Here is an 18,427-nt window from a genome sequence, read left to right on the forward strand (position 1 = left end):
CAAATAAACCCCTAATATTTTACATATGATTAATTTTGACATTGGAGAACATACAATTGTGTCCATTCTCTAATATAAGCACTGGTAGAAAGTACAGAATAGAGCTTCATAAATATATTATCAAAATTACTAATTACCCCGGTAAATATAACATTTTACATAAACCCTCCCATGACTGATGGTGAACTTAAACTTGCAAATCTCCTGTGTCATTCCAATTTTGATATGTGTAAACTGTAAATATATACATGTACGGTATTGTTACACAACACCCACGACAATCAACACATTAATATATGTTTTTCCATAGTCGTCTTTACTAGCATTTAGTACAAGGTATGTAACCGAGCCAACCCTCGTCTCTGACAGCCCAAACTTAGCTCTACCGTTTGTTTTTACTTTTCCTATCAGATTAATTACTTATAAAAATTTGGTGTCCTGGGAAGGTTAACCCTGAGGTACACTGGTCCGTAGCACATGCCACATCAATTTGATAAGGCCCCTTACTTCTCCAGCATACACTAATCAGATGTCAACAGACCCCCACCGGTTATCTATTGATATATGGAGACTGTCTCCGCATCACTTCTACACACATAGTTCATCTGCTGGCTATACCGTTACATTAAGATTAAATTCCTGTATTTAATCTAACACGGACATTTTTCTAATTTCTAACCTTTAACAGGTATTTATATAGATAAAGATATGGAATGATTCACAAATTTGCATACAGTTATGGAATCTTATAACACCCCGAAAAATTTTCTCTCCGCATAAAGGATGTGATTTGTGCAATCACATTGCTGAACTGTGTGGTTCACTATGATTGGATGATCAACATTGGAAAGGGACAATAAATAGGGAATGTGTCATCCCATCGAATGGACTGTAACCTTTATCAGCTTTGAAGTTGAAAATGAAGCTTAAAGTTTTCTTTTCCTGTTTGCTGAATTATTTGAAGAAGATAGTTTTTATATGGTTGTTATTCTTTTATCACATTGTGTACAATACTGTAATTATACCAGAAGTATATCTTCTTATATAAAGATTTATTAACATCAAATGATTCCTGAACAAAAGGAGTCAAGTGTTTTTGTTTTGAAGTACCATACATGCTTGAGTACAGATTCAATAGGATACATCCCTAATCCGGGCCTTGATTAGCAGCTCTGGTTTTGGTTTTCAGTAGTTCTTTATGTGTGTTTCATCATATTAAGTTGAAATATGCTAAACTAACGATGGAAATAGCCTAAATTTAGTGCATATTATAAGTTGGCATCAATAAGGTCACAGAGTCCTGGCTGTATTATAACTGATGATGCCTTCCCGAAAGAAAGAAGACATATTTTATTTTCATCCAAGATAGATCAACAAACTTCCAATTTCAATTAGGACCTTACAGAAACATACATGTGTTCAATCATATCAGAGCAGCTGCAAACATTTCAAATTATTTGCAATTAATTCCTAAACCGATATCAGTAAATTTATCAACTTTAAACTTAGAAGATTACTGATTTTGCATTAAACAATAATGTTCGTTTACAGTACTCCCAGTACTTTGATTTTATATATAGAAAATATTGACTTTTGTGCCTGATCGATCAGTCTACGTCTCGCGTTGACAAAATTGCCATTGTAATTAAACGTAATTCCTAAGTAAGTGAAATTATCTACATTTTCTAAAGTTTCATTTTGCAATAAAAATACATGATGTTGTTTGCTTTTTTTCTTACAAAATACCATAACTTTTGTTTTATTTATATTAATTTTAAGCTTCCAAGTTTCACAATAAATCTGAAATACATTTAACGCACTAGGGATAACAGACTTGCGTGATTATATAACGAGTAAAAGAAAATCCGCAGTCCACTGTGTGGTATCATAATACAAAATTGTTGGGGTTCAGGGTGTGCGACGAAAACAGGCAATTAAAATGGGGGGATCTTGAACTGAAAACTGACGAAAACGGCCAAGAATATTTGGAATTTAATGAAAGATCAACAAAACCTCGTGGAGGCAATTCAACTCACCAGAGGTCATTTAATCTAAAACTTTTTGTAAATCCCGAGAATTCATCCAGATGTCCAATCAAATAATTTAGCCTAAACTTTACGCGAAACACAGGCCACACGAAATGAACGCTGCAGAATATCCCTTTTATATTGCTGTCAATCACAACGAGAACGGTAAACGTTGGTTTAAAAATCAGCCAATGGGGAAAAATAAGCTTTCTGATATGATGAAAACCATGGCAAACAATGCCGGCCTTGTTGGAAAAAAGACCAACCAATCCCTCCGAAAAACTCTGTGCACAAAACTTTTGCATTCTGGCGTAGCACCGACAACAATCATGCAGTTGAGTGGTCATAAAAATGTCAACAGTGTGAATAATATTATGCAGTGGCATCCATGCAGCAGCAACGAGAAATGTGCGAACTTCTACAAAATGTCCCCGAAACATCTTTGTCAACAAAGTCTGTCCGATCGACAATTTCTCGTAGTGAAGTGGCAAAGAGAAATATCCAGTTATGAAAACGCGGTCGAACCAGTTAAAAATCCAATGCCAAGGTCATCTGAAGATTGTCAAAATCTTGCCACGGGAATGTTTTCTGAGGCAAATATTACTGGCGGCACATTTAACATTTCCTTTCAAATATCTTCCCATTCTTCCTCTCAAGTTATATCTCCTCCTAGGAAATATCGTAGAATCCTACGAATCACTGACGATGACGATGACTCGGTGTGACATGTCACTTGTTTTTGTGAATGAATTGCACGCGCTGTGACGTAGTCGCTCAACGACAGCCCATCAGCTATATGTCTAGGTATGGAGAATGTGTTTGATGCCATCGATATATAGGTTTAATTTGATTATTTTACTATATCCATGCTTAACTAATGCTAAATCAAATTAAATTAAACAGTATTTGTAAAGTTTGCTGCTTGAAGTAAACGATGTTGTATTTTAAATCATAATTAAATGCCGAACACTTTCACTGACAGTTGGGAGAATTTATTAAAATATATCTGATTGAAAATAAATGATTTCGCATCAATTAGTGCTGTGATTTTCCTTTACATTTTCAGTTTGAAAACAGAAGGGAGTTAATATCAGTACAAAAATATTGATCAAGTGTAAACTGCCTAGATCTGTCAACTAGGCCTACACTTTTAATCAGTTGATGAACTATAATGATGACGAGTTGACGATATGACGATTTTTTTTCTTCATTGAAAACGAAAATAATACATAGTGATGTGACGCCACTTGAAACCGCAAATGGATTCCATAATTAAGGAAAGTTGTAATTAATAAAGGTATGTGATAAAAGCAAAACCACCCATATGTGTTGATCTGTCGAGTCGGATCGCCCTCGTTTCTTGCGCGGAGGAAAAATATCACTCGTGTGCTCCGCACACTCGTGATATTTTCCTCCGCGCAAGAAACTCGGGCGATCCGACTCGACAGATCAACACATATGGGTGGTTTTGCTTATTTATTAGCTCATATGCCTTTATTGGGGGTAAGTAATTTGCTGTGCTCTTCCCTACGAATAATAGAAAGTAATATGGTGCTAGTAATCAGGACAAGTAATGTTGACTAGGATCGCAACGGCAAAGAAACGGTGATTCAGTGTGTCGACAAGTATTACCAATGGCCGGTTCTATCTTTTCCATTTTACGTTGTAGCATCTTGGATTTCATCAAGGTACATGATTTTAGACTTGCTGTTCAGTTGTCTTGTGGTCTAATATTCGTGCAGAATTGTATGTCGTCGGCATAGCTATGGTATTGAAGGCTATAATGAGGACAAATCTACCGAATTCGTTTTGGAATAAAAAACAGTAAATCAAAGCTTTTGTCGTCAACAGTTGATCCAATGGTAAAGCACCTGTTGTCGTCCAGGGTTGGATCCAGCAAAGAGTACCACCAGTTAACTTATAATAATACACTCGACATTTTAAACATAAGCCATAGTCAATAACGTGAAATAAAGCAGACGAATCAACCAGGATAAAACAATCGCTCTACACTTGTATTATGTCGCCCACATTTCACAAGAAATCAGGATTGTAATTTCTGTTATTCAGAGCGTTAATATATACATATATATACCCGTTTTCACTTAGCGGGGATAATTTGACTGATGCGACACTGTATGGCGCATTTCGTGCGTGCCGGGATGCGTATATGGGTAAAGAAACGTCGTAATGTATATATGTAGTGTCTAGCTACCATCTTAACAGCGCGAACACGGCAATTTACATTACGTGTTTGTTTAATCATGAATTATTTGCTTTATTGTAAGAATATGTTTTATGTTTAAGCCGACATACTCAATTCTAATAGATGTAAGTACTGTTAAATTTGACATCTGCGTCAGTATATGTTATAATGTTCCTTTGTAATTGAAATAACGCTCTCATTCCAGTGAAGCCCAGACAGCCTACTATATCACACAGGGGCTTGGCACGATTTTCCAAATGATAGTCTATATATATATGTATATAGTATCAAGGGTAGTAACTACAAAGAGGGGGAAGACGAACGTATTTTAAAAAAAATAATTTGTCGTATTCTGCGGGTCAAAAATCTTAGTGTCACATACATTACCTTAAAGAGAAATGTTTTATCTTTCCAATGAGTGTTCGATGAACAAAATTGGCCAAGTATTATCCAAGTTATGACCTGACGAATTCGGAAATAGATGCTGAAATGGCTAGGTCGGAATCTCCCTGTCCGGTTGAATAGTCGCCTCGCCTCTAATGGGTACCTCAATAACCATTCAGAAATCGAAAAATCGACGCTTGCAGCGGTATACAGTAACCATAACTATGTCAATATAGGATGTCGGTTGGTTATGTTATCCGTCATGTGCCGTAGCCAATTCCATATTACATCACCGAGCTTACCGTCTTCAAAAAGAACGGCCATCTTTCCCTAACCTTTCGTGACTTTGTTTACGATAATGTTAGAAGTTAGCCAGTGGTCGTACAGCCAAGAAGCGTTCCGAATGAAGGGAAAGATGACACGTCAGGACAAAGGAATGTATGTTTACTGTAGAGTCAATAACTTTGCATGTCAAAAGGGAGTGAATTAGTATCGCTTTGTTATCATATACATGGTTTTTGTCCAAGAAAAATAATTACATATCTGTTCGCACTTTATTTTGATAGCCTGGTATTGATTTTTAAAGCTGATAAGTTAAACTGGTTATTTGAAATACTCCATGTTACAGAGAAAGAATACAGATGAGAAAATGAAAACAAATTTGATATAAACAATAGGAACAAATGGAACCAAAGTAAATATGAAATTGGTTTTGTTTCTTTTTTGTTCAACACCCTTTAGGCCAGAAATAGTGATTTAATGCTTCAGCTTTTTATTTTTTAACATATGTACAAAATCATTCTTATTTTCCTGCCGTCTCTGCTAAATGTCCACATGTTAAGAATCTTCGAATCATTGAAAGGTGTATTGAAGAGCAGGATTCTTGAACAAAATACTGATTGAGCATTATGTAACAATTCATTTCGTAAGTGAAACATCCTTGTACTCTGCTTCTTTGTCGACATGTTACATGCATAAATCTACATTTGGGAGCAAACTTAACTTACAATGTCGGCCATATTGTAGATGTCAGTTTTGGATATTTCAAATTAACCTCATAGAAAAAAATCAACGTCGTAGAAATGCTAACAATTGTGGGCTCGAACAATGCACCAAAACACCGTTAATATATCGCGCATGCAATGTGCAGAAAATCTGAGTTGGGATTGTTTTGCACAACTATGCGGTATCCTTAGATCTGATTATCGATATCCTGAAATGATTGAAGAAAATAAATCTACATAAGACTCATGTTGACTATTTATAGCAATTATAATTACACTTCCAAATTCATTGGAAATATGTTCGTAGTTAAAGTGCTCATTGCGATATTCAGTCAGGATTCGAAATGGGGCACTCAAGATTTTATGCCTCAATTTCAAGTGATAAAAGAAAAGGTCACAAGCCCCTGCTATCTTGTTGGAAAACAAAAACATCAATTTTTATTTATATACATATATAAATGATCGAAACAGTTCCGAATGTGTGTAATGCAATTATTTGTGATCAGTTTCTTATTTTGTATCAACCAAGATAACTATCCAACTTTGATTCAATCGACCATTGTGCGAAAATTGCAAGAACGATGCAATCGCTTTTTTTTATCATGCCTATGTCGTGCGTACAACGTGTAGACCTCGCCGAAACATCATCACACAGCTCAATATGTTGTTTCATTCATTTTGTTAGTACATACAGAAGGATAAAATATAAGGTGATTTACTGGTCTTGTTAATTTTTTTTTCATTAATTTCATAAAATTTTCAATGAAAGTGATGCTTATATAATATCTAATCAATTCGTACCAAGGGCAATTAATGTTGTGATATAAAGGAAGAGTCAGTTACATATATATATATTGCCTATACTTTTCCAGTCGGACCTGACAGTGTCAGTATAACCGGGAACAGAGTCGTCGTGGCGGACGGTATCAATACTCTGACCTTGACCTGTACAACACAGGAGTACAACAGATACGTACACATCACGTGGTACAACGGTACAACACAGATATCTAACACAGCAGCCGCCACCAACACGTCAGGAAGTTACGGGGGGTTGATATCTACACAGGTCCTACAACTCACACCTGACAGGTACCAGGACGGCAACGCGGTCACGTGTGTGGTCCAGAACGAGGACGTGACGCTTGGAGAGAGGACGGCATCAGTTACACTGGATATCAACTGTAAGTATGGTAGATAGGATAGAATAATGATTGCAGTTGACTGTTGTTATGATTACCATGAAGACTGGGCTACCTAATTTGGAGAACCGTCTGAATGTAAATGATGATTTAATGATAAAAAAATATTTTGTTTGTTTTTTGTTTTGTTTGTTTGATTTTTTTTTTTCAGATTAAAGCAAGCTGCACTTGATGTAGGTACAAATTACATACCTATTTTTCCCAACAGTTTTGTAACATTGCTTTTATCCGGTATGATCCTTTTTTGGTAGGAACCATATGCCTTGTCTTAGCGTATTTTTCTTGTCTCAGTACCACCTAATCTCGCAATATCTATAGGTCGTTGTCTCCAAAACTCTTTCTTAAGCTCAATTCCCGTACGGTTATACGTACAACTAAAGTACATGTATGTACATGTAGTTGTTGAGTGTTCGTAGAAAAATGACTAAGTCGTTGATTGCACGTTATTCTGTTTATCTGTGAGGTTGAATGTCTACAATGTTGTATACGTACGATGTTCGGCTAAGGGTGACAATGAAATTAGGAAAATAGAGTACTTTTTGTGCATCGGCCGGACAGATACATTTCCCCCGACTGAATATGGTTATGCTAAGAATAAGCATACAAACTGCTGCTGAACACATTACAGTACACAACTTCTTAAGATGTATCGGCTTCCGCCCTTGATACTTTATGCAAAAGAATTGTACATGAATATAGCTGATATATATTAGCTGGCCATTACTCCGCTAAGTTAAAAAAGCTTCTAATATTTTATTTTAATAATACTCATCACTCATTGTTATTAGACAAGTCGTACAGTATTCTGTTGCGTATTTATCAATGGTGGATAGGGGCGGGATGCGTGCCGCATGAGATGTATTGATGGTTTTATCAACATGTCAACTCAGTCATTCTGCTTTGCTTTGGATCGATCGATATAATATGGAAATTGTTTTGTTCTCACAGACCTGCCCAGTACTCCTGCATCAGTGAGTGTAAACCCCACAACTGAAGGACGGGAGAGATCCACAGTGGACTTGACATGTCAGGTGACAGGTGGTAAACCTAGACCCAGTCTCCAGTGGACATGTCCCAGAACAGTGACCCATACAGTCCCTACAACAGGAAGTCAAGGTGACAGTCACACTTCAGTAATCACAGTGACACTGACACGTCAGGTGAATGGTCATAATTGTAGTTGTACCGGGCGTCAGAACCAGACTTCGTGGACAGGAAGTGCCGAATCACCGGTGTTCATTGTTAGATGTAAGTATATAGATGTAATGTAAGTATTTATCATTAACATATGAGAAGTTCATTAGATATCTATTTTAAATGCATTATGCTTAAGTAACCATGTAATTAGGGCGCTGAATGTTGGCCAGGTCAAGGACACGTAGTAGATAGGTGAATATCCATCCCATGTACAAAATATTTTCAAAGGATTTTGGAAGCAATAATGTGAAACAGATATCTTGTGTAAATTGCTTGTTATCGGAGAGATAAAGGATTGTATTAATTAATTTGATTTTGTTTATTTATTCATTCATTTTTTAAGGTTGGATAGTTTGCGGATATTTTCTTTATTCGAAACTTTTCTTTCAAAGTACTCGGCAGGTATTTTAGGTATTTTTTGACGCGTTCTCGACTTTAAATCGTTGACCTATTAGTTTCTAAGTTAGCTAATCAACATTAAATCCTTGACTTATGATCTACTATAACAAGTTAAAATTAAGCGGACATTGGTTTCGTAAGCATTCCATAGGAAAAATATGGATCCATATAACACAACCACCAGCCGTTTGATATGACACAGCCACACGTCATGTGATATGACACAGCCACACGTCATGTGATATATGACACAGCATCACTTCATGTGATATTACACAGCCACACGTCATGTGATATATGACACAGCCACACGTCATGTGATATATGACACAGACACACTTCATAAGATATATGACACAGCCACACGCCATGTGATATATGACACAGCCACACATCATGTGATATATGACACAGCCACACTTCATAAGATATATGACACAGCCACACGCCATGTGATATATGACACAGCCACACGTCTTGTGATATATGACACAGCCACACGTCATGTGATATGACACAGCCACACGCCATGTGATATATGACACAGCCACACTTCATGTGATATTACACAGCCACACGTCATGTGATATATGACACAGCCATACTTCATGTGATATGACACCGGCCCACGTCATGTGATTTGACACAGCCGCACTTCATGTGATATGACACAGACACACGTCATGTGATATATGATACAGCCACACGTCATGTGACATATGACACAGCCACACTTCATGTGATATGACACAGCCACACTTCATGTGATATGACACAGCCACATGTCATGTGATATGACACAGCCAAACGACGTGTGATATGACACAGCCACACTTCATGTGATATGACAGCAACACGTCGTGTGATATGACAGCCACACTTCATGTGATATGACACAGCCACACGTCATGTGATATATGACACAGCCACACGTCATGTGATATGACACAGCCACACTTCATGTGATATGACACAGCCACATGTCATGTGATATGACACAGCCAAACGACGTGTGATATGACACAGCCACACTTCATGTGATATGACAGCAACACGTCGTGTGATATGACAGCCACACGTCATGCGATATATGGCACAGCCACACTTCATGTGATATGACACAGCCACACGTCATGTGATATATGACACAGCCACACATCATGTGATATATGACACAGCCACACTTCATGTGATATGACACAGCCACATGTCATGTGATATGACGCAGCCAAACGTCGTGTGATATGACACAGCCACACGTCATGTAATACGACACAGTCACAATCGTGCGATATGACACAGTCACACGTCATGTGATATATGACACAGCCACACGTCATGTGATATGACACAGCCACACGTCATGTGATATGATACAGCCACACGTCGTGTGATATGACAAAGCCACACGTCTTGTGATATATGACACAGCCACACGTCATGTGATATGATACAGCCAAACGACGTGTGATATATGACACAGCCACACTTCATGTGATATTACACAGCCACACGTCATGTGATATATGACACAGCCACACTTCATGTGATATGACACAGCCACACGTCATGTGATATGACACAGCCACACGTCATATGATTTGACACAGCCGCACTTCATGTGATATGACACAGACACACGTCATGTGATATATGATACAGCCACACGTCATGTGATATATGACACAGCCACACGTCGTGTGATATGACACAGCCACACTTCATGTGATATGACACAGCCAAACGACGTGTGATATGACACAGCCACACTTCATGTGGTATGACACAGCCACACGTCGTGTGATATGACAGCAACACGTCGTGTGATATGACAGCCACACGTCATGATATATGACACAGCCACACGTCATGCGATATATGACACAGCCACACTTCATGTGATATGACAAAGCCACACGGCATGTGATATATGACACAGCCACACGTCATGTGATATGACAGCCACACTTCATGTGATATGACACAGCCACATGTCATGTGATATGACGCAGCCAAACGACGTGTGATATGACACAGCCAAACGTCGTGTGATATGACAGAGCCACGCGTCGTGTGATATGACACAGCCACACACCGTGTGATATGCCACAGCCACACGTCATGTGATATGACACATCCACACATCATGTGATATGACACATCCACATGTCATGTGATATATGGCACAGCCACACGTCATGTGATACGACACAGTCACAATCGTGCGATATGACACAGTCACACGTCATGTGATATATGACACAGCCACACGTCATTTGATATAACACAGCCACACTTCATGTGATATGACACAGCCACACGTCATGTGATATGACACAGCCACAAGTTGTGTGATATGACACAGCCACACGTCGTGTGATATAACACAGTCACACTTCATGTGATATGACACAGCCACACGTCATGTGATATGACACAGCCACACGTCGTGTGATATGACACTGCCACACGTCGTGTGATATGACACAGCCACAAGTCGTGTGATATGATACAGCCACACGTCATGTGATAGGACACAGCCACTAGTGTGATTAGGTCTAACGGAGATTCACACGAATATAGCGCATTGTATTTGATTTTATTGATTATTTTAAGATTATGCCTATCGACAAACTCTATCATGTTTAACGAATTTAGTCATTTGCAGCAAAGTTTCAATACTGTGTAAAAACCGCCGGCCTCATTATCGTCTGCTGACCCTGATTACGATCACTAATGTATTGACAAAGTGAAAGTTATTGTTTTAGATATACTCCTTGCTCCTTGCTCCTTTTGTAAATAAATATCCATATTTGCTTTTATATAATACACCAAGCAAAGCATGAGACGCTTCAGAAACCCTCATGTTCTCTACATCCGTATTCAGTTTTATGCTTATTAAGAGGACGATTTTTTTCCAGTGTTGTGTTGTGTATTGAGGGTGGTATTCGGGCAAGTGTATTGATAGATGTACATGAAACCACATCAAACTTTGTGTGACCTACTGATTCTACTCAACAATCATAGTCAGTAGCCTTTTTTAGAAATAATTTATGTTCATATCATCAATTTATTGCTGTAGATATTTTCAAATACAGATTAAGAGTTTCGGAAGAAAACCTACAAGGCCAGAATTCATTTCTACAAGTTTAATTCTAGTTACTGTCGCTGGAGGTTTCAACAATAGAAAACAGTAAGAAACAGATGTAAAACCAATATAAAAATAAAATCAACCAAGCAAAACTGTCGAGAAAATGAACTTATTACATCGGAAACTTAAAAAGAGTTCGAGCAGGTACCGAGAGAAAAGTATTGACTCGGAACAACTACTATGCGCTTTTTCAATTCATTACTGACTTAGCATGCCATTATCGGCCACTTTCCATTGAAACCTAGCACTGTCGATACGGCACGGCTAAATTTATACTATTATTAAGAGTCGTTCTGTTTTCAAACCGTGAGTAAATGCTGTGGTAAATCCACTGTCATTCACCAGATATCCGGCAAAAAGGCAAAGATTCACGAACATGCACGACTTTGGAACCTCTTACCCCTGTTAACCTATATGACTCTGCGACTTGCTTCACCGCTTAAGCCATATGAATTGAACACGCCCCATTACTTACTGATATTTTAGCTGTATCTCAAACACCGTTGGGTTTTCATCCTGTATTCATCAGTCTTAATTTATCTTTGACTTATTTTCAAATTATTGTACTATACTTCTATTCCTACACTTAATTCAATTTGGCTCTAGTTGATCCCGTTTCGTTTAAAAGTGAGAATGACAACCTAACTTTTAAAGAAAATTTTGAGGGCCGTGGTAGCCGTGCGGTTAAGGTGTCCCGACATTTTATAACTAGCCCTCTACCTCTGAGTTGCGAGTTTGAAACCTACGTTGGGCAGTTGCCAGGTATTGACTATAGGCCAGCGTTTCTTCTCCGAGTACTCCAGCTTTCCTCCACCTCCAAAACCTTGCACGTCTCTGGATGTTAAAAAAAAAACAAACATAAATTTGCATCACAAACTATTGATTTATCCTGCATTACTGTAATGACTGGCTGCAGCTGTTTATTGGCAACGTTCCTCTACAGAATAAAATGATTCCGAAATCCTGATAGTGATACAAAGATATATATGGAAATTTCCTTTTTTTCCAGTCGGACCTGACAATGTCAGTATAACCGGGAACAGAGTCGTCGTGGCGGACGGTATCAATACTCTGACCTTGACCTGTACAACACAGGAGTACAACAGACACGTACACATCACGTGGTACAACGGTACAACACGGATATCTAACACAGCCACCGTCACCAACACGTCAGGAAGTTACGGGGGGTTGATATCTACACAGGTCCTACAACTCACACCTGACAGGTACCAGGACGGCAACGTGGTCAGGTGTGTGGTCCAGAACGAGGCCGTGACGGTGGGAGAGAGGACGGCATCAGTTACACTGGATATCAACTGTAAGTAAAGACATTTTTGAATTATCTTAAACTTAATGTCCTATGTTACAGTTGAAAAACGGTACTACCATACTATTTCAAAAATGCGCATGTGTGTCTACTAGCCTACGCTGTCTAAACAATGTGTAAACTAATGTATACGCTGTTGACACTAGTCACATTAAAACATATACTAGCAATATATATATGTTTTTTTGTAACTTTGTCAGGTTTTAATGGCCATTGATTGAAAAATCCATTGTTACATCTTTTCAGTAAATTGTTTTGGTTGTTCTCACTTTATTCCTATCCTAATATTTGTCCTCTTTGAATATTTTATATGGTGATCACTTCATAATTACTAATGTGTGACCGTTCTAGCTTGAATACATAAGCTGTCCTTACCAAAAAGACATCTCATAAGGTCTGACAACGAGGAAAATGTTTGTTGTTGTAAGTAAAGGGGAAAAAAAGATGAAGAAAAAATAAATAATAATCTTGTATGCAATGTTCTAAATTTTGATAACATCAACTGATATTTTTAATTAGATTTTAGCTTGCACCGATATAGGTTAACGGGTAAAGATCACATCTGATCGCTTTTGGAAACGAAATATTTCAGTTGCAGCCTGTATTCCTACTAAAGTACTTGTTTTCGTTAGGCATTTCAGGATTTTCCATTTTCTGTTTACATTACATTCTTGTCTCATGTGCGACAGAATCACCAAGCGAGACACGCGTTATTTGGTCTGTTAGCTGCAGCGGCATCGATGTCAATTTTCTTTTAAATCCTAAGTACATAAACGATCATAATGACTCCTTGAATATCTATATACGGCCATCCCAACGCATATTTCAGATTCCGAATTTGAAGTTAGATGTACTGTTCATTAGATTTTGTTAGTTAATTGGGCTAAGTTTTCCGTTTTGCAGGGGGTTGAGTTTAATTTCTCATAAAGTATATATTTAGATGTGATCTCATAACCAAACCTGGATTACGATTGTATCCAAACATAAACATCCCGTCACCAATTTTAGATTTATAATTTCACCTTCAGTTATTTTGATATTTTTTATTAAATTTACAATTTTTAGTTTATTTTTTAAATTGGGAATTGATCTTAAGTAAAACGATAATTGTAATAGGGAACTTATGTGTCATTAATGGCCATGGTATGCAGACGCGGAAACACACTAGACATAATTATATAATTACGTGTAAATATTGTTTCTTTTCTTGCCATCCATCATTTAATTTTGAAACTATTTGTAGGATATTTGTTGAATTTTATATGAAAAACAAACATTTTCCCACAGATCTACCGAGTACCCCTGTCTCAGTGAGTGTAAACCCCACAACTGAAGGACGGGAAGGATCCATAGTGGACTTGACATGTCAGGTGACAGGCGGTAAACCCAGACCCAGTCTCCAGTGGACATGTCCCAGTACAGTGACCACAACAGTCCCTACCACAGGGAGTCAAGGTGATAGTCACACTTCAGTGATCACAGTGACACTGACACGTCAGGTGAATGGTCATAATTGTACCTGTACGGGACGTCAGAGCGAGACGACGTGGACAGGGAGTGCCCAATCACCGGTGTTTATTGTTAGATGTAAGTATGCTGAATTACAAAAATCGTTTTATCATATCAGTATCTATGTGTATGATAAGACTTATTCTATAATAAGTAAGATAGACATGGAAGGCTCGCGGATGTAGTTGGCGTATCATCGTTTTTCGCATAGACTAATGTAGTTCTAAATTTTCTCAAAGAACCATTTAGCTCACTTATATCAGTGGTTAACTATTCAAATTGCATTTCTTTTCATGATCAGCCAGGCCCTCCTGTTCGTTGTCTGCCGTGACAACTTTATTCTGAAAAAAGAATAGTATTGTGCATTTACCACCATTGTGGAATTCAATCCCAGTGACCCACCATTCCCTTTCTTCTCTCTTTTCTTAACGATGTCTTGCAGTGACCCTTGGAGGGAAGTTAAGGTTGAAATTTCTGAAAGATCTCATAGATGTCTTCGAATCGAAGGGGGGGGGGGGGGGGGGGGGGGGGGGGGTGGGGTAATACATCTATGTTAGCCCCTGTCCCACACAATTTCATCTTGTGCATTGTCTTCTAGAACTTCTGTTTTTCCAGTAGGCGGTCGGGGCTCGGTACCCCGATCTGACGTGAAAAGATAAGGGTCGCCTGCCATATGGGTTTTCTCTCACAGTCGGACTCCACGCGTATTCTATCCGGGTCAATAGGATTGATTGATATACGTTAATATAAATTGTTTGGCAATTGTTCCAAAATAAAATAAAAATAAATCAGTGGACAATTTTTTTCTGCTCCATGATGTTAAAGTCACCAATGTGTGCTAGATGTCATTTTCATCATCGAAGGTTCAGGATAACCTATAGTCATCATGCTTTCGTCCGTCGTCGTCCGTCGTGTGTCGTGCATAAACCTTTCACATTCAAAACTTCTTAAATCCAGTCAGTGCGATTGACCTGAAATGATTATAAGATGGTCCTGATTAAGTGTTTCTTTTTCTGTCGGTCCTAAATCCGAGATGGCCTCCGTCTTGAAGAGCATATTTCAATCTTCTCCGGATTCATTGGTGTTATCGAGCTGATTAATTGGAAATACAGTCGACAAAAGGTTACATGTACATTCTGTATTTTTCATCCTCGTAAAAACTTGACATGACAACCGCGAGTGGGTATTTTGTAACAAGATTGTACAATCATGATTTTTCATAACATCACCTATTTCAAATTTCTTCTGATTCCATCAGAGGGGTTCATCTCAAACTTGTCTGAAATGACGCCGATATGGTACTTACTAAAGTTGTAATAGGTTTTTTTCGGGTTGCTCAGTATTCAAAAAATACACCAGGCCAACATACAGTATTGAACAACTGCAAATTAACACTATACTGCAACTGACTAAGTATACTGTTATAATTCAAGGGTGTGTAAAAGTCATATTACCCTAAAACAAAATTAATTCAACGAGGTAATTAACTATCAATGTATAATGTTGATAAAAAGGGAAGTCACTCTAATTCACCAAGTTTATTTTAAAAACTGAAACAACTTAAGAACTCGGCTGTTAACTTTAGTATTTATTAACCGGCTTACATGGAATTCGGTGAAGATGTTCAATTCACATAATAAATTAATAGGTCGAACAAAAAAGATGTCAATGGTCATGGTCTAGGTCAATTGGCAAAAACGTGAATGTCCAATTTTGTATCTTTATGTCTAGGAAGGAGCTAAACTCCATCTCTGCATATTTGCATATTTTCACCCGGTGAAAAGCATGCAATTAAGCGGGTCTCCCTGTATATACCATAGTGACACAAATGACGAAGAAAGCACTTTCTATACTTATGTCCTGACCGGGCCTCGAACTCACCATCTACGGCACCTAATCGCCTAGCAAGATTTATCCGTATGTTTGACCAAATAATCCTTTTTGAGCCTTTATCTGCGCTAGCCACTTTGCTATAAATGTCGAAAACGTAAAAAGAAATATGCATATTACTTAATAAATACTGTCGATGAAAAGTAAATAAATCAATAAATGTTCTTTTTTCCAGTCGGACCTGACAGTGTCAGTATAACCGGAAACAGAGTCGTCGTGGCGGACGGAACCAATACTCTGACCTTGACCTGTACAACACAGGAGTACAACAGACACGTACACGTCACGTGGTACAACGGTACAACACGGATATCTAACACAGCGGCCGTCACCAACACGTCAGGAAGTTACGGGGGGTTTGTATCTACACAGGTCCTACAACTCACACCTGACAGGTACCAGGACGGCAACGTGGTCAGATGTTTAGTCCAGAACGAGGCCGTGACGCTGGGAGAGAGGACGGCGTCAGTTACACTGGATATCAACTGTAAGTGTTTGTTTGGTGCCGAAAGATAATTGTAAAATCCGAACTTTCAAAGTAGCATTTTCCGTACGTCAACGATTACTTCTAAACCGCTTACAGAAATGTTAGTTTATTTGATTAGAAGCATCGAAGAAGGTGTTTCAGATTAAAAATAAAACAAATGACGGACTGACCTGCCAGGGAGCTTAGGGACTAGGCCAAAAGAGGGCTTATCTGCTATATTGATATGAACGATTTCTTCTCTGGAAAGAAGCAATGATTATGATTTATATGTGACTGCTTGTTTTCCTCGGTGATTTTCCTTATAGGTCTTTTAATTAGTTGAAAAGAATACTTAATGAATTTGGCACGTCCCTTAAGGTTTGGACAAGGACACATCCCCGAGTATATACTTGAATTGATTATGTATACTTTCCCAGAAATCTGAGAGCCGTGATCTAAAATACATGTATATATCATATTATACAAAATCCATAATCTTCTCTAATATTGATAGGATTTGGTCCATATTTGAAATGAAGCGTCCTTCGGTAAAACAAAGTTAGTATTAATAGTGAGCATGGCCGTCCACACACCTGATATATCGGGCTTAATAGGGAGATAAATGACACTGTTAAAATCCTTCTTTTGTAGGAATAAAGAAGTATTGTCCTAATTTGGTCTCTGTCCCCCTCCCCTCGCCATCTTCTGTAGAGAAGAGACAGTTTTTCAATTATGTCTTTGTGGTTTCACACACGTCATTGGTTAGACATTAAGCTGTGCATATTGTACAACGGAGCAGCTGTGCCAAGTTAAAAGATAACCATGGCCCTCTTAACTGATAACATTATACACTGTATATTTAGACAATTTGACACGAAATAGTTTCACAAACTCTCCAAATCTCACAGTTGCCTTTGACTTTATATGGTATACATATACATGTTACGTGCTTCTCTGATACTCTTTGAGTCTTTTCTTTCATCATTTTCATTGACATGTGCGATACAGCTAAATATGGTGTAAAATATAATGCGGATACATTTATGAATTGATGTGTTGTAATGGATTAGATTTATTTTAACAGCCTATATTTGTATTTTACCTCTTATCAATTACATTTATGTAAAGAATTTCCCTTTTAATTTTTCTTTCGAATCTGTTGCGTTTGTATTGTGATCAGTTTTGTGGTGCTCTCGTTTCCAACTGATATCAAACATATGAATAGGAAAATCCGTCCATTTTCATTCTTAATGAATTGAATATTCAAATACGTTTATGACTTTCCACTGTCTCAGACGGAATAAAATGTAACTGCCCATAGGAACCTATAATGACAAAAGGACATTGTGATGATGTAAAAATGCTCTGATCTGGGTTATGGAACTTAGTCGAAATGGCATCGGGGTTACATATACACTTTATATGACATCAACTCCTCTGCAAGAATCTTGTAATTGTTTAGTCCACTATATGTAGTCTTGCAGTCTTTTATGCAGTTCTGGTCTCAGTAAGATGTGAATATATGCTGTTTACATGATTTATACCGGTCATTAACAACTGTCAATATTGTTCATCATATGTTTTGAACATTTCTTGATCAATGGTACTAAAATTAGGTTAATGATCAAGACATTATTTTCAAAGGTCAATCTAATTACAGTC

At 37.9% G+C, this 18,427-nt stretch overlaps 1 protein-coding gene across 1 annotated transcript; it reads left to right on the plus strand.

Annotated features, from left to right (window-relative positions):
• The first annotated feature begins 4,975 nt into the window (after positions 1 to 4,975).
• On the plus strand, positions 4,976 to 12,899 carry LOC117340650. The gene is made up of 4 exons (XM_033902414.1): positions 4,976 to 5,039; positions 6,494 to 6,805; positions 7,772 to 8,071; positions 12,580 to 12,899. Exons 1-4 carry the CDS (start codon positions 4,976 to 4,978, stop codon positions 12,897 to 12,899), a joined length of 996 nt encoding a protein of 331 aa, XP_033758305.1.
• Positions 12,900 to 18,427: the final 5,528 nt, after the last annotated feature.

This window comes from Pecten maximus, chromosome 13 (genome assembly GCF_902652985.1).
Source record: "Pecten maximus chromosome 13, xPecMax1.1, whole genome shotgun sequence".
Classification (NCBI taxonomy): domain Eukaryota; kingdom Metazoa; phylum Mollusca; class Bivalvia; order Pectinida; family Pectinidae; genus Pecten; species Pecten maximus.